Below are 18,412 nucleotides of genomic sequence, written 5' to 3'. Positions count from 1 at the left end.
ATTTTTAAAAATCTATGTTCCCCCTATGAAGTGGTCACTATGACTGCCATACCTTGAAGAAGGAAAATTTGGTTGATGACATTATAAAGTTTACAATAATTGCTCATATCTTCAGGGAACTGGACCCCTCTCTGTGACATTACACAATTTATAAAGTGCCAGGAACAACCATACCAATATCAAAAGGCTATGAATTCTCATAATTTTCATAATTTCAGAGGTGTCATATCTTAATCCATTATGTCCAAGTATATTATATGCAGCATAGTTGCTTGCTGACTTGTCACAGGTCCATTATTATAGATTGTAACACTGTTTGGGTTGGAAGGAACCTTGAAGATCAGCCAGTTCCAGCCTACATGCCATGTACAGGGACACCTTTCACTAGATCAGATTTCTCAGAGCCTCATCCAACTTGATCTTGAACATTTCCAGGGATGGGGCATCTACAACTGCTCAAAGCAATCTGTTCCAGTGCCTTACCACCCTCACAGTAAGGAATTTTTTCCTAATATCCAATCTAAACCTAACCCCTTTCAATTCAAAGCCATTCCTCCTTGTTCTATCACTTACATGCCCTTACGAAAATTCTCTGTCCAGGTCTCTTGCAGCCCCCCTCTAAGTGGTAATGGCCACAACTAGGTCTCCCCAGAGCCTTCCCTTCTCCAGTCTGAACAAACCCAACTCTCTCAGTCTTTCCTCTTAGGAGAGGTGCTCCAGCCCCTCTGGTCATCCTGCTCTCCTCTGGACTCACTCCAACAGGTCTATGTCCTTCTTATGTATGGGACCCCAGAGCTGGGATGCAGCATTCCAAGTGGTGTCTCATGAGAGCAGAGTAGAGGAGCAGAATACCCTCCCTCATTTAGCTGGCTATGCTACTTTTGATACAGCCCAGGACATGTTTGGCTTTCTGGGCTACAGGTGCACATTTGTCAGCTCACGTCAATCTTCTCATCCACCCACACCCCCAAGTCCTTCTCCTCAGAGCTGCTCTCAATCCATTCCCTGCCCAGCCTTGTGTTTGTGCCTGGGATTGCCCACACCCACACACACAACCTTGCACTTGGCTTTGTTGAACCTCATGAGGCTTGCACAGTCCCACCTCTTGAGCCTGTCCAGGTTCCCCTGGACAGCCCTTCCCTGCAGTGTATGACTGCACCACAGGGCTTGGTGTTCTCAGCAAACTTGCTAAGGGTGCCCTCAACATCCCTCTCTATGTCACCTTGCAAAGGTGTTAAACAGCACCTGTCCCAATAGCGAACTCTGAGGAAACACCACGTGTCACTCCTCCCTTTGGACACTGGGCATTGAGAGCAACTCTTTTGAGTGTGACTATCCAGCCATATCCTTATCTGCCAACTGGTCCATCCATCAAATCTCTACCCCTCCAGTTTACAAACAGGGGTATTGTGCAAGACAGTGTCAAATGCTTTGCACAAGATCAGTTGCTCTTCCCTTATCCACCAATGCTGTTACTTCACTGTAGAAGGCCCACAAATTTGTCAGGCATGACTGGCCCTTAGTGAAGTCATGCTGGCTGTCAACAATCACTTCCTTGTTTTCCATGAGCCACAGAATAGTTTCCAGGTGGACCTGCTTCGTGATCTTGCGAGATACAAAGGTGAGACTGACTGGCCTCTAGTGCCCTACATGTTCCTTTCACCCATTTTCAAAAATGAGGACTACATTTCCCCTTTTCCAGTCAGAGGGAACTTCACCAAACTGTCACAGCTTCTCAAATACAATGGATAGTGGCTTAGCTACTTCCTCTGCCACTTCCCTCAGGACCTGTGGATGTATCTTATCTGGTCCCATGAACTTGGGCACCTTCAGGTTCTCAAAACCTGAACTTCTCCTAGAGCAGAACCTGATCTTCTTCCTTCTTTATCCCTGCCTTTGCCTTCTGTAACTTGGGCATTGTGGCTGGAGGACCTCTAAGTGAAGACTGAAGCAAAAAAGTTTTTGCATACCTCAGCTTTCTCCATATACTGGATAACCATTTCCTTACAGACAGGGCTCACATTTTCACTAGTCTTTCCTAGTTATTACTGATTGCTCAGGACATTCTAATAAAACCTCTGTCTCATCTGTCTGTCAAACAGAAATGAAACAACAGAGAGAAGTTGCCAGAATGACTACTTGAGATCCTTTAAAAAATACAAAAAAAGGAGAAAGATCCTGTAATACCTTTTATTTCACAGGTCATTCCCAACACTTGCCTCTTGAACAATGCTTCTTCAGTTCACCTTGTTCTTACTAATAAGCACTAACCTTCCTGTAAACATCAACTTGAGCATTCCAATTTTGAAACAATGCTATGTTCATAGATGTATTAAACAGCTATTTAAAAAGACAGCAATTCTGCAGTCAGTGCTCTGGGGATATATTTGCCATCCAGTTACACAGACACAGAATTTATGTTGTAGCCATGATCATATCTTCAATCCGAAACATTGCTTTGTCTCACTGAAGGGAGAAGGCAGGTCTCCTGATAAATGTACTGGAGGAGAATGTGCTTGGCTCTTTGTCATACTGCTGTCTGCCTCCACGACCTTGCAGCAGATATGCACCTTTTCTATGAAATTCTAGTGACTGAAGAATTTACCATCCACTTCTTTCCTGCTCCTCTCAGTCCTTACAGCCTTAATTAAGGAGTGAAACAGAACGGTTTTAAGAAGCAGCTATGTTGGATGCCCATTATTACACAGCAACAACTCAGAGCCTGAAAAACACACTTAAAAGTGTATCTTCTGTTTTCACCAAGAGGGAGGTAACCCCTGGAACAAAGCCACATGTGACACCTGCATGTGGCAAATGCATGTTACTGAAGCTAAACCCTACAGGTGTAATGAACAAGAGGCCAGGAGCAAACAATTTCTCTCTCTGGATGCACACATATGGCCTCTCACAGAAGTTTGTGCAGAATCCTCCAGCCAGGTCTGAGCTGGACTCACAGGCACTGTGTATTTGCATGACCACAGTGTTGTATCTAACCTAATTAGCACCATGTCCAACCTAATTAGCACCACCTACCACAGGGTTAAGTACTTTGGGTGCAACAGCACTCACACACAAGTCTACAGCTGCTGCCTCTTATTTCACAAGTGACTCGATGAATATATGCTAAATCCTGTCCTCTGTTGCATGGTGTAGAGGTGCCCTCTGTCATGTTTGTGTTGCTTGTTTTTTTAAATAGCAAACACAGATAATTTTATTTTATTGCTTCCAAGGCAATATGCTGCTTTACTCACTGCTGGTTTTCTATACAGTTTCTATTTAACTGAATAGGAAAAAAAAATGCTTAGCACACCAAGATACTAGGATGAAATATGTTTAGGATATGCTTCTACATGTGTCTAAAAAGAATCCTAACAGTAAAAACAGCTAGGTGAAAAGAAATCCCTAAATCTCTATGCTCAGCTGCCCATGTAAGTGCTGACTCTCTGCTATCATGTCTCTGGGGCACTAATTTACAATTCTGTAAGATGTTACTGTAAACTGCTTAGTAGCAATGCTATGTCCATTTGCACAAGCATGAAGGATGATCCAAGGTGTGAAAGCAACAGAAAATAATCCTCTGATATTTATATATGACCTTAGGAAAGTACATCTCCTCCAGGGTATAGCTTTGGGATTTTTTGCTCTAAAAAACCAAAAAAGATTCTGTTTAATCCCTTTTAGCTTCACAAATAAACTGATAGACTATGCCTGTTTCAACTTAACACATGGACACATTAAGTGTAGTAATGAAATCCAAAATTCCTGCAAGTAACTAAACTGGGCATTATCTGCTGGCAGTTTACAGTATGTGTCATGGTAAGAGAAAAACTGGAGAGATTTGAAAGATGCAGCAATTGCTCCAGAGAGTGTATTCCATATGTTGAGGGTGACCAAAAGGACATCATTAACACAACTATGAGAAAAGCAGATGAAGTAGATATGGAGACTGAGGGAGAGGAGGACAGGCAATGGCAGGAAAAGACAAAGTTGTGAAGTGCTGTGGTGCAACTGAGGCCAAAGTTGAGCTGACAGAGCACCCAGATGCTGCTGAGTGGGTGGGTTCCATGGGCTCTTGAAACAATAGCCAGGAAAGCCCTCAGAAGAAGTGAGTTCTCCTGTTGTGGGTTAGCTCCCATAGCATAGCTGGCTCACTTGGGTGAGATAAGCACCTGTGCTGGCACAAGGGAGAACACAGGAAGCACCCCGTGCTGGGGGGTGAGGAAGGGGGTGCAGCACTCCCCTGTCAGCAGCAGGCAGCTATTAGCTTGGCTCACCATCACAATCAGGTCACAGCCCAACAGCTGGCAGCAGCCCCACACAAACCAGCACAAGCCACGGCTGCTCTGCAGCCCAGCATCTCTCACTGCTTGTCCCTGCTGCAGACCCAACTGCCTCATAGTCTTGACTGGAGAAATAAGCTGGCTGTAAAATGCTCTTCTCCTCCCTCCCCCATGCTATTTTTCAGCCAAATCAGGTTCCTAATCTGGTTTATCACGCAGCTGAACAAAACAACTGTGCCAGCAAACCAGCGGGCATATCAAAAAGACAGGCATGGATGGCTGGGAGCAAAAACTGTCTTAGGCCAGCACAGCTGCCAAAAAAATTGTCAAACTGCACTCTCAGAGGGCTACAGAGTTTGCAGAGACAGAGAAATCTATGAAGATACACTAAAGAGGTAAGTACAAAAAGGAACCACAGAAATAGGCCAGGAAGATAAGTGCAAGAATAGTGTTTCAAGGGACCTTTTTGACAGGTCAGGTCAGGTCTGGGGAAAAAAAAGCTGTCATAAGCAGGATGAGAGATAACAAAAGCCTAAAAAAGCATATCTGTGATGTGAACAAAGATAAGGAGATGCTTTAGAAAAGAAAAGGAAATAAAATTCATATACATCAAGATAAACAGGTCAAAAAAAAGTGAAGTCAAAGATGACTCCCATGACTCCCATGACAGGTCTGATTGACAGACCGTAATTGTGTGCCTTACAGACAGGATTGCAAACTCTCTATCCAGGAAAAAACAGGAGTCCTTGTGTAGGGACTGCAGATGGAGTTTCAACTCAGGAGGTTCTCTGAAACAGTATACGATATTTCCTCAACAGGTGGAAGCTTTTAATCCTGAATGCCTTCCTATGTAGTTTTTTCAAATTAGCTTGAAAACTAAAATACTTGCACTTGCTCATGAGGATAGAAGTGGACAGTATCAACAGCATTGCCATGGAGGACAGGGGCCAAAATTTTTCAAATGCTTTGTAAACCTTTATGCAAGAATCCAGAATGGGCCAGAGCTGCTTCCCTCAGTGTTTACCTTTGTTGGGGAAGAAGAGGTATTCAGATTCAGAAGCCTTGACTCTGCCTCCACTGTAATTTTGCCACTGTCAAAACATAGAACTGCAGCTAGGAGTGTTTAAGAGCTGATTTTGATGACAAATTATTACATCAGGATGGCAAATGAGTCCCCATTTGTCTATTTCAATAATGGAATGAAAAAGTAAGTCACTCTCAATTTTTGGAATTACACTCAACTTCTAGAAATATTTCCATGCAATCTTGTCTCCTTCAGTGCCATCCAGTGGAATTAATGTGAAATATCACTCATGCACAGGGAGGATATACAAAAATACAAAACACTCAGCACACAAAACATTTTCGGGAGGTGCTGTTCATACCAGGTAAATTGCAGGTTGTCAGGGATAGCGGTGTAACAGTAATGAAAAACAACCATGATTTCCAATAGCTCTAATTCAAATTAGATCTGACATTGTCATCTATATTCTCAGGAAAGCTCTTTATATAATTTCTAAAATACTTATTTGTGTCTGCGAAATACATAGGACGTACAAAAGTCATATAGGTAGAGCATGGTATAATGATTTAACAGCGTCTGTTTGTGTAATGCACCTATCCACAACTCAAGCCAGCAAAATATTACTTTTGTAATTTTGCTTCTCCTCTGAGGTATGAATTACTTGACTGAAGGAATAGGGATATCTGGATTTACAGGTGCTCACATTATCAACAACAGTATTTTTAACACATTCATACACATCTATATTGTATTACATACGCGTGTGTATGCAGACATGCACACATGCAGTATACATACACACACACACACATAAAATGTAGGTATGTTGTAGCCTCACAATAGATTCTCTTTTATGTAAAACCTCCTTGCCCTTTTAGTACTTTCCTGAAACCTCTCAAATTACAATGAACTCATGCCAATATTTGCATTAACATTCCTAAGGCCATTCCCTTGCTTTTTCCAACTCCAGGTTACAGCTGTTTGCAAAGGCATAAGGCTTCCTACCTAAAAACACTTTAAAGGTGGCTTTTAAGATGGGTTTCTGCAACCAAATGGAGTTCTACCTCTTTTGTTCTGTTACAGGACACAGAAAAGACAAGAAAATATCTTTTATTAAATTAAAAAGTCAGAATATTTTCTTGGTTTTACTTGCCCTAGCACAAAACTATTAGAAATGGGGGGAAAAAAGGCACTGAAATGGTAATGTCTCTGTGCTTGTGAGTTTTAACTTTCTCCAAGTCTCTGCTCGAATCCCAGTGGTTCCTCTGTCAATGCTCCTCTTCCCATCATAGCTTGTCCCTTTTCTCAGAGTTAAGATTTGATTCTGTTTGATTTTGTCTGCTCTACTAGTGTGCTCTCATTCTTCTAGTTTCCTTACTGGCCTCCATGTCTATCCTCTCGTATAGATTTCTTGTCTAGACCTACTTGTTCCATTGCCTTGAACTCATTCTCCTTCATTTCTCCTTGAGAATTTAATTTCCTTCCCCACCTAATCCCAGTGTCTTATCCCTATTGCTCTCCTGTTAAGGTTTTCCACTTCTAACAGTTTCAGTCTTGCCTCCATATTTACCATTTCCTTCCCTTCAGTTAAGTCCTTGTTACTTCACCATTCCAATAAGACAAACAAATACCCATGAAAAAGAGAAAACAACAGGTTTTGGGGAACACGGGATGATTTCCACAGTCTCACTCAGTCCACAGACCCACCCCAGACCATAGTGACAAACAGAGGTCTCTTTTGGGCCCACAACAGGGGCACACTTGACTGCAATAGTAGTAAGGATGGTAGTGATTGGATGGATAAGGATGGATGCTAATTCGGGAATGTGGAAAACTCATTTCTTCAAGGCCTGTAGATATTATGGTCCATGTGGTCAAAAGACCAGACACTCCAATTCAGTTTTTTCTGACAAATTCCAAGTTTGCTCTAGAGTATAAAGGCATTTAAAAACCTCAAATATAAGATCTCCACAATAATTTACTCTAGAAATAGCCCTTCTTTCTTAGATCATATTTGGTAGCAGTAAAGTCATCCTAAACTTCCATCCTCAATATGGAAATTCTTCATGCCAAGCAGTGGACTTTCAGCAAGTGGAATGCTACCATAGTTTAGCAAGAAAAATTCAGCAACTGATATGCCACCTTTAGCTGTAGTTAAAGTTTAACAAACTTATTTAAAGAACAACAACTGACAACCCTATTGTAGGCACTGTTATAAATTTAAAGTATAATGCATTACTAAATGCAAAATAGTATTTAAGTTAGTATATGAGCACATAGGTGTAAAGGAAAATTATTATGAATTTACCTTCATTTTCACCCCTGGTTTTTATACTCTGTAATTACTCAGTACCTTTTCCTCAGCTGAGCAATCTCAGAAGAGTGGATGATTCTGTAATCCAGAGCTGCTTGCAGTAGCATAAGAACAGTTGCACGACTGTAGTAAAACAAAAACACAGATCTACTCTAGCTTCCATTGACAAGCCTAGAAAGTAATTAATGCTCTTCTAGCAAATAACTTCTTCTATTCCAAGGATTAGTTTACTGGCCAGTAGTGACTGGGTACTCTGGCATATGCAAATGCATCTCCCTGGAACTGCTGTCCCTTGCCTGGGTAGGAGAACTTCAATCATCTGCTCTAGCAGAACACATGATATCAAGAAATGGCAAAACGTCTCTTCCCCATCCTTCTTCAAGCTGCATTTCTAATGAACTTAAGCCAGAGCTCTCCAGTAGTTTACTTATTACTTATAGCAGGGACCAATCTAAGATGGTGTTCATGGGATTTATTGTGTCAGGCCAGTAAGATTCCACTGCTACTGCCTTTCTGTGGCAATAACTCTGAGCTCTCTTTGCATTGTGTGATGTTAAGGGCACAGTTTTCACATTAGGCTGAGTAGGGAATGTCAGAATATATTAACCTTAACTGCACAGAACACAATTGAACTCAATGGGAGATACTGCCCTCTGTGTTTCAGTGGGACTTGACTTGGAAGAAATAATAATTCACTGGTTTATAAAGGCACAAATAAACTTATTATATGAGAAGTGCAGGTGCAATACTGTGATTTATAGACACTGGTATGATTCATCTTGAGATTTTTGTTCTATCTTGCCAAGAGCAGCTATTATCAAACCCCTAATGACTCTTAACAACACTATTATTGACATGGCATTTAGGAGTTCCTTCCCCAACGGGAACAAAACCATCTCTTTTCTTCCAATGTTGAAAATTAAATGCACAACATTAGCACCATCGGTGAGGTGTTTAACTTCAAAATTGTCTTTCCTGGTGAGAATGAAAATAGTACTTGTTTTGTTTTTCAAAATTAACAGCAGCGTTTTTCTCTCATTTCTAATACACACACATCAACCTGAGACACAGTATATCTCTTAGTGCTCAGAGAGTACTGCAGGTATATACCTGTGCTTGTCTGTGCACACCATCCCACACTCCAGGAGTTGGATTTATCCTGTTTCCAGTGTGATCCAAGCACACAATAATAATATAGAAAGAATATGACTCGGAAAAAAACAGGTAGGAAAGATAAAAGGCTCATTTTTTAAAGTCATCTTTGTATCAACAATGATACATTGGTGCAGCAGTAACACCAGAAAAAAATTAACCCAAAATTAAAGCATAAGGCTCCAGAAAGGTATCAGATCAGAGAAGTTTCTCACTACAACAAAAAACTGTTGTTAGCCATTCTACATGTGTGCAAAACTGTTCCTACCTTTTCTGTCACCAGCTGTCACCAATATTTGTGTTCACACATACAGCCAGTGGGTAAAGAGATGAAATGCCTCTCAGTTAATCTTTGTCCTCTAAAACTGGGCAAGAATAAGTTCTTTTAATCAGTCCTTTAGCCATTATAGGACCAGGTAATATATTAAACTCTGTAGCTGTGCTGAGTCTCCAACACTTCCTAGAACAATTCTTTTGTAGGAGCCCAGGGCTCACAGGTGAGTGCATTATGCATACAGAGTGACTGGAAGCACTGGCAAAGCCCTGAGGTGTGGAGTCCTGCCTCTGTGGTTTGGCCATCATTAACCCAGCAACACCAGAATATGACTTCTGGAGATCCCTCTGACTGTATGAAATGTTCCTATCACCATCCTATGGAGTCAAACTCTCCCCAGCTCCCACTCTTAAACTGGTATATGAGCAGCTCAACATGGACTAGTCCTAGTCCTAGTCCTTAGTCCACTTGGCAACTCAGATGCTTGTGGAGGAGGACGGGGCATTCTTGTCTGTACTGCTTGCTCTTCTTCTGCAAGAGTACAGACAATTCTGCTGCAGCTACTCAGGCTTGGTTGAATTCCTGTCTCTGAGGGCCAGATCTCAAGCCTGAGTCAAGTCCCAGCCAGCTTCCTTAGAAAGCAAATTGGTTCATTGAAGAGTGTGAACAAACAGGCTGGCAGAATGGATGAGCTTGGCTGAGGTGCAAACTCAAATCTGTGTTTGCCAAGGATTCCATTCACCCTTCCCTTCTAAGGTCTGTATGGACCATGAAGACAAGAAGTATGATATCACAGATTCAAGTGTCTAGGAGACAGGCCACCTCACCTCTAAGCAGAAACCCTAATGTGACAGATCATGCCCTGTATTTGAGCCTATCTATATTACCAGATAACCACAGATGGGACTGATACAACTAATGCCTGGAAACACATGTGGTGACTACAGTTTCTAAACTTTCTGACACTGTTTTGTAAGAAACCCATTGCTCCAAGACACCCAGAGCAGAGAGGGTACACACTTTCTGCCCTTTTCTTCCTCTGTGTGCAAACAAAATACTACAGGGAGCCTGTCAGCACCATCCCATCCATTACTGTTCCTTGCTCTCTGTCACTGAACTATTCTTGCCAATGCACAAGGTAACATTGTGTGGCCTCACCAGAAAACAAAGGAAAAGCACTTCAATTCTAACAATGGATAAAAGGCAAAATTGCGTTTGGACTTAATTTTTCTGACTTCATTTCCTCACTTAGTTTTTTCTCTATAGAGGTACTCGGTTAAACCACCACATAACCATTTCCACAATCAGGGATCTAAGTCAGTTATGGAGAAACACTCCTTCCTTAAATGCAATCTGTCCTGTAGTTCAGTTCATGATGACACGTAGGTGTTAAAAACTGAAAACTTAAACAAACCCAGACTTTTCATTCAGGAGGAAAATATAGCTCTCCAGGGACGGCCCTTTGGAATTCAAAATTCTTTCCTCTTTTGAACTGATTCAGCAAGCCCTATCTTGGCAGACTGAAGCTCGTGATATTTTCACAGCGTGCTTATTATTGTTTCACAGACAATTGTTCAAATGGTTTTGAAACAAATTCTGGAGTAATATTTTGCAAACTAAAGACAGCCTACAGAGCTGCAAGAGCAATTAGCTGAACCCTTTGTAGCCAGCAGTCCTCATTTAATGCTTCCTCCAAAATGCTACAACAACCCATGTCCTTGCCACTACCTTCTTTCATCATTCTTGTCACATGCCAGTGTTGTAAAACATGGAATATGTTGAGATTATTTTAAGTCAGGATAAATCTTTGGTGGAAGCCATCAGGAAAGGAGATCTAACCAGGGGAACAGGCATAGTTAGCATCCCTTAGCCAAGGACATCCAGGAATTAACAGGCTTTAAGAACATAGCAAATCAAGGTGTATATTTATGTATACATTGCTAACTTGGCAAGTACTCAAAGTCCACGTATCCTATACCTGAACTATCCTCATTATAATATTAAAATTTGTGCCTATAGGTCAAAATATTCCTGCCCAGGTGAAGACCCCTCCCTGGAGTATTGGATAGAAGTTAGCTGCGGTTACACAACTTGTACAGAAATTACCAACCAATCACAATAGAGGGGCTCCCCTTGGAAAGTAACTAACTCCAAGCCTCTATGTAGCAATAAGGGCACAGAAAGTCTGGAGGGGTGTACTTGATTTGTGGAATATCACCGATCACCCAGGCTTGTGCAACTCTGAAATAAATAATCATTGTCTCTCTCTTGAGTATGCAACTGTTGTCCTGTTGCACACCAGGCAGGAAATCCGATTGTGCGGACAACACTGAGGAGGAAAGGGAGAAAGGACCTGAGGGTCCTTTTCCTTTCACCAGTGGAAGGTGATCTGGGGGTGCTGGTTGAATATGAGCCAGCAACAAATGGGCCAACAGTTTGCCCAGGTGGCCAAGGAGACCAGTGGCATCCTGTCCTGATCAGAAATAGTGTAGCCAGCAGAAAAGGGAAAGGTTTGTCCCTTTGTGCCCAGCACTGGTGAAGCCACACCTCAACTGCTGTGTCCAGTTATGGGCTGCTCAATTCAGGAAGGACATTGAGGTAGTGGAGCAAGGCCACAGAAGTGAAATGAAGGTGCTGAAGGGTCTGCAGCACAAGTGTTATCAGGAGTGGCTGAGGGAGCTGGGGTTGTTTAGCCTGGAAAAGAGGAGGTTCAGGGAAGACCTTATTGCTCTCTACAGCTACTTGAAAGGAGGCTGTACCAGGCTGTATTGTCCTCTGCTCACAGGCAGTCGGTGACAGGATTAAAGGATAGTTTTAAGCTGCACCGGGGGAGGTTTAGGCTGGACATTAGGCAGAATGTCTTCACTAAAAAGGTTTCCAAGCATTGGAACAGGCTGCTCGTGGACTCGGTGGAGTCACCATCCCTGGCGGTGTTTAAAGGAAGGCTGGACAGGCACTCAGTGCCGTGCTCTAACTGACAGGGAGGCCTTCTGTCAGAGGCTGGAGTCCATGATTTCAGCGGATCTGTCCAACCTAAGTGGTTCTGTGATCCTGAGGTAAACCATCAACTGAACCCCCACGACCTCCGCCCTCAGCAAGCCTGGAAGAATCAACCTGTAAAGCATTATTTTGTTCACGCTTTCACCAGTCACAAAACAGGGCTGGTAGGCGCGCCCAGAGTGTGTCTCTCCTCCCGCGGCACTCCGAGACAAGCGGGCGGGACGTCGCACAGACTGCTCGGTGCCAGCGGCGAGGCCTGAGGCGGCCCCTCCTCCGGCCGGCCCGGCGGATGTGAGGTCACGGCCCGGCGGAGGTGAGGTCACGGCGCTGCCCGGCCCGGCGGATGTGAGGTCACGGCCTGGCGGATGTGAGGTCACGGCCCGGCGGATGTGAGGTCACGGCGCGCCGGGCGGAAGCGGCGGGGCGGGGCGGGGCGGGGCGGGGCGGTGTTTCCGCGGTCCGGCGGCGATGGCGGGGAAGGCGGCGGCGGCCGAGCCCCTGGGGCGGACGGCCGAAGAGGCGGCCTGGGCGGAGACGCTGCGCGGGGCCTGCGAGCCCGAGCACCACTGGCGGTACCGCCGGGAGTTCCTGCTGCGCAACGTAGGGGAGCTGCCGGCGGCGGGCAGCGCCCAGCTGCAGCGCCTGGTGTCCCTCTCCATGGTGTGGGCCAACCACGTCTTCCTGGGATGCCGGTGAGTTCCGCGGGACGCCCGGGGACGGGGGCGCGGCGCGGCACGACCGTCTGACGAGGCCCCTTCCCTCCTCTCCTCTGTCGCCCCTCCAGGTACCCGCCGCAGGTCATGGAGAAGGCGCTGGAAATGGCCGAAGGCATCCAAGTGACCGACGCGCCCGTCCGCACCACGAGAGACGAACTGGTTGCCAAGGTGAAGAAAAGAGGCATATCAAGTAGCAATGGTTAGCAGATCATAGCTGTGACAATACATAGGAGTCTAGAAAATGCTTGTTTCTGAATGTTCTCGGTTTGCCTCGGGCTTAGAAAGTAGTCAAAATAATTTGCTTTTAAAACTCCCGTTAATAGTTTCCTCTCTCCGTGCTATTCTTTTTGCAATATAATGTCTCTAAAATTGGCATAATGTGTATGTAGTCCTTTAGAAACATAGAGCTGTTGTTTTGCATTTCTGCAGCGGGTGCACTTTAATCTGATAAGCTGTGCATTGTGATATGGGCTGCTGTGCTCCAGCTTAAATATGTCCTTGTTACTTTGCCTTTGTTGCCAGTCAGGTATTGCTGCTGTGTTTCTTAAAGTAATTCTCAGACTAATGCTTTAAAGATGTCTTGTGATATTAGTAGACAAAATACACTTATTTTTAGGTCAGATAGCGCATTTAATTTACGTTGGTCTGTTTTGGCTTGGACTTCAAGAATATAATACACACTTGCCTGTGGGTCCAAACCAACATCTGAAATCTCTCATGAGTATTTTCCAGATTTTGTCCAAAAACCCCAAAATTCTGTAATAGTAGGTTAATACTTGAAATGACAGCTCAAGGTGTAGTGCTAATATATACCCTTTAAATTCACAGAGAATATTGCTAGAAGGTTTTAGATTATTTATTTCTACATGGATATTTCATAGTGCAGAAATCAAAGAGGATCACGTATTTTACCTGTTTTGCAGAAGGGGTAGAAGAGCCCTGCAAGAGACAAGCTGTTGAGAAAAGCAGAGACTCTAAGGATGCTGGAAAGGATGTGAAAACAACCAAGGCAGAAGGAGTGAAGGAAACAGAGAGCACCTTGCCCAAAAAGCAGGAAAAAGATACTAGCAAAGATTCAGAAACTTCCCAGCCGACTTGCAGTTCAGATCAAGAAATGGTCACAGTCTCAGACATAGAAACAGAAAGAACACCTGCTAATGCTGAAGGTACTGCTGAGCAAAAGCCATCTTCATCTGAAAAAGAGCCAGGAAAGAAGCCTTCCCCAAGCCCACCTAAGGAAAGCAAGTGTGAAAATGTGCCATCACCTGAAAAGAAAACTACAGCAGGTGTAGCCCCACTGGCTGCCGAGAGCACCCCTCAGGCAGATGAGGGGGCGGCAGCAGTGCCACCAGCTGCCAAGAGCACCCCACAGGCAGCAGCGGTGCCATCAACCTCCAAGAGCACCCCACAGGCAGCAGCAGTGCAACCAACCACCAAGAGCACCCCCCAAACAGGTGCCGCATTGCTGTCTTCCAAAACCCAAGCGAACGCCCCAGCATCCGTGTCCAAAAGCGGTGCTCAGGTGAGCAGCTCGCTGCTTCTAGCCCCCAAGAGCGGTGCTCAGGCGGGCCCCTCGCTGCTGCTGGCCTCCAAGGGCCCGGCCAGGGTGGGCTCCCCGCTGCTGGCCTCCAAGAGCAGCGCGGAGGTGGCCGCCTCGTTGCTGGCGGCTCGCAGCGGCGCGCAGCCGGGCTCCTCGCTGCTGGCATCCAAGAGCAGCGCCCAGGTGGCGGCTTCGCTGCTGGCCGCTCGCAGCGGGGCTCAGCAAGGGCCCTCCCGGGGGGGAGCTCAGGCAGGCACTTCCCTGCCGGCCTCCAAGAGCGGCTCGCAGGCGGGAGAGAGCCCCGCAAAGGCTTTGTGCAAACCGCTGACCAGCGAAGATGCGAAGGAAAGGCAACCTTTCTTCAACAGACTCTACAAAGCTGTAGCCTGGAAACTGGTTGCTGTTGGAGGCTTCAGTCCTAATGTAAATCATGCAGAACTTCTAAATTCATCTATTCAGTCTGTAAAAGCTACATTAGATGTTGCTTTTGTTCCCCTGAAGGAACTTGCAGACTTGCCTCAAAATAAAAGCTCTCTAGAAAATATAGTTTGTGAACTGAGGTGCAAGTCTGTCTACTTGGGTACTGGCTGTGGTAAAAGTATGGAAAATGCCAAAGCAGTGGCTTCGAGAGAAGCTTTGAAATTATTCCTCAAAAAGAAAGTTATTGTGAAGATCTGTAAAAGAAAATACAAAGGTAGTGAAATTGAAGATTTGGTGCTTCTGGATGAAGAGTCAAAACCTTCAAATTTGCCTCCAGCTTTAAGAAATCCTCGTGAGATCTTGTAGGGGAGAATCGCTGTTTCTACTGTGTATAGTATTTCAACACAAAGACTGAAGGTTAATTTTGTACTTTGAAAATGTAGGCTTCCAGATATTTTGTATTTCTTTCTCAGTTTTGCAAGACAATGATAGTTCTTTCACTTGGTAGCAATTGTATAAAACTTGTTAGAAATGACAAGTGGACATTTAAAGGTATTGCCTTAATATACAGCACACTAGTGTGCTGTTGTATTTGCAAAATAGTCTACCTAATTCTTCTATTTTTAATTAAACTATTAAGGTACAATTTGCTGTTTAAAACCTGACATTTTTGTAATTCTTACAATTTGATGGTAGTGTGCTCAATTGTCTACCATATCTTTTCTAGGCTCGTAGAAGTGTGTACATAGGGACCATAATACTTGAATAATTGAAAGTTTAAAAATTTCAATCAAAAAGTTGAATTATCTGTTTCAGGCTTGTTGCTCATAATGTTCACTGTTGCTCATAGTAGGAGAAAAAGTAGTTGGTTGACTATTTTTATAGGATGTTTTCATAACACTTGCAATGTAAGTGGCATCCTGGTCCCATTTAACACTATACTATCAGGTTAGAGCCCATTTAATATAATATCACATTGGCAAATTAGCAATTAGCAGTCAAGTCACAGGATTTCAGTCACCAAAACTGTAAGCAGATTTAATTTATATGGTGAACTATCATTTACAGTTTTGTTTGGTATTTTTTTTCCCAAATGAACATGGATTTCTATACTAAGTATATTTTGACTGCTACTAAAACAATAAAACCTCTATGATAAGCTTTTATAGTATTTTGGTTTTGGCTACTAAATATTCCAGCCATTTCAATAACATTGCAACACCTTCAGTAAAGCTTTACTTTGAGTGGCTTCAGGGTGTAATCCCACATGGATGAATTGGTTTCTTTAGATGTGTAGCTGAAATACTGTAAAACTGATAGAGGGGACCCGCAGAATATCAATTTCTACTTTTGTAACACCAAGGTAAGCAAAATGAAAATCCTGCTGTCTTTTGAAGACAGCGAGTGTATTGTAAAGCATTCATTCTAATCAAGCCCTTCCTTTGCTACATTTTTACTCCCTGTACAGAATAGTTTGAGGCAAAGAAAGTGGGAGATTACCTTTTATTTTCAGTGTTGCTGAAATACCTGCACAAGCTGCATGTTTTGGTATATTGGATAATGACATGTAATTGTAAAAACATAATGTATTCAGTGCTATTTTGAATTAATCTTGTCCTACTATGGTAGTTAGCATCATTTAGTAGTGTCCTTACACTTGACTGATAGATCCATTGATCAAGTGCTAAAGGAACGAATAGGAATTTCTGGGATCTCACTAGTACATACGTCCACTTCCAGTTAATTTGTAATTTTTGGGACTAAAGCAGAGTGGTGTTTACGCTGTACCCTGAGTGCTTTTGAACAGCAGTGGCTGTCCAGTCCATGGCACTAGCAGCCTGCAAGGCACTCACACTTCCCAATGGCTGGTTGAGAACTTCCTCCACCTGACCCCTGTGCTTCTGCACCCTCAGTCGTCCTTCACCCTAGTTAGATTTCTCAGGAGCTCCCCCTTGGCATTCCTGGAGCACCATCTGGCATTTGGAATGCAGTGTGCTAAACTGCGTCTCAGTGCAAGGATTGGTGTGTGCTTCTAGCACAGGGCAAGCTTCCTGCTGTGCTGAGGAGCTGTGCTGTTCGTGATAGGAAGTGTGAGATCTCTTCAAGTCCTTACCCTGTTTAGGTAGACAGGTGTAAGGACTGTGCTGGTGGGGCAGGAGTTGCTTCCCTGGGTAGTACAGCTTTCTGTGCCGTTAGTTTGGTCATCTCCAGATCTCTGGTTCAGGATTGTAGCACGTGTTGTAATGTGAAAACCTGTGTTTCTCGTCTGTAAAGCAAAGCTCTCAGTATTCACTGACCTCAAGGGGCTGTTAGGGCAATTGTGTTAAAAGGCTGAGGTGCTAGATGCCTTTTTTAAAAGACCTGACTTAGGATTACTTTTTAAAATTTTTTGAATGTTATTCCTCTTTGATGTTTGGTTGTGAATCATTAAAGAACAAGTCTGTAGCTACTCTTAATAGAAACTGAAAGCTCAAGTGTGTTATTTTTATTTCACATTCTGCATGGAAAGCAACTCCACACACGGATTCACATAAAAGTGACTAAGCACTATTCGAGTATTTGAATGAGAGTTTGTTAACATTTTATTAGCCCTGGAGGAAGGAAGGAAGAAAGAAAGAAATTGAAAGAAAGAAAGAAATTGATATAAAGAAATTGAAAGAACTGGCTGTGGCAAGAAGTGTTTGTGCAGTCCTGTCAGTTCTCAAATCGCTGTCTCTCCTCCAGTACCGTGCTGGTCTCTGGCGGCTGGGATGCTGGTCTGTGAATGTCAGACCCCGCTGACGAGGGCAGGGAGAAGACCTGCACTTACACTGGCCGGTGTGCAGACTTGTCTCAGGGGGACAAGGCACACCAACCCACCGAAAGGAAAACTGGCACAGTTTTTTCTACGGAAGTACAGGAAATCGCAGCCATGAGGACGTGACTCCCGTTTCCTCTGCGGACTGCTAGCACGGGATAAACACGTAGGGCAGGTCCTTGCGGACAGCCGCCCGCTGGCTGCCCTTAGCGGCTGCCGGGTGCGCCGGTGCGGGCTGTGTGCCCCCCCCCGCTCCCGTTACAGCCCGCGGCCCCCTGCCCGGGGCGGCCTCAGCGGTGCCCACAGGGCGGGGCTGGCCCGTTCCCGGCCCGGCCTCAGCGGTGCCCACAGGGCGGGGCTGGCCCGTTCCCGGCCCGGCCTCAGCGGTGCCCACAGGGCGGGGCTGGCCCGTTCCCGGCCCCGCCTCAGCGGTGCCCACAGGGCGGGGCTGGCCCGTTCCCGGCCCGGCCTCAGCGGTGCCCACAGGGCGGGGCTGGCTCGGGCCCCGGGGCGGCCTCAGCGGTGCCCACAGGGCGGGGCTGGCCCGTTCCCGGCCCCGCCTCAGCGGTGCCCACAGGGCGGGGCTGGCCCGTTCCCGGCCCGGCCCGGTCTCAGCGGTGCCCACAGGGCGGGGCTGGCCCGTTCCCGGCCCGGCCCGGTCTCAGCGGTGCCCACAGGGCGGGGCTGGCGCGTTCCCGGCCCGGCCCGGCCTCAGCGGTGCCCACAGGGCGGGGCTGGCCCGTTCCCGGCCCGGCCTCAGCGGTGCCCACAGGGCGGGGCTGGCCCGTTCCCGGCCCGGCCCGGCCTCAGCGGTGCCCACAGGGCGGGGCTGGCCCGTTCCCGGCCCGGGGCGGCCTCAGCGGTGCCCACAGGGCGGGGCTGGCGCGTCCCCCGC

General features: G+C 45.4%; 1 protein-coding gene across 2 annotated transcripts; it reads left to right on the top strand.

The window, feature by feature from the left end:
- Nucleotides 1–12,512: 12,512 nt before the first annotated feature.
- Nucleotides 12,513–15,881, top strand: CDKN2AIP (CDKN2A interacting protein; the record flags this gene model as incomplete). Of its 2 annotated transcripts, none has more annotated exons than XM_083861427.1 (3): nucleotides 12,513–12,736; nucleotides 12,829–12,959; nucleotides 13,684–15,881. In XM_083861427.1, 3 exons carry the CDS (start codon nucleotides 12,513–12,515, stop codon nucleotides 15,084–15,086), a joined length of 1,758 nt encoding a protein of 585 aa, XP_083717553.1. In that variant the 3' UTR covers nucleotides 15,087–15,881. The 2 variants fall into 2 exon arrangements, with proteins under 2 accessions (XP_083717553.1, XP_083717554.1); XM_083861428.1 differs by having other exon boundaries at nucleotides 12,605–12,736; nucleotides 12,829–12,928.
- Between the last annotated feature and the right edge of the window lie 2,531 nt (nucleotides 15,882–18,412).

This window comes from Zosterops lateralis (genome assembly GCF_965231275.1).
Source record: "Zosterops lateralis genome assembly, chromosome: 5".
Lineage (NCBI taxonomy): Eukaryota > Metazoa > Chordata > Aves > Passeriformes > Zosteropidae > Zosterops > Zosterops lateralis.
This window is presented reverse-complemented; position numbering and strand designations above follow the sequence as displayed.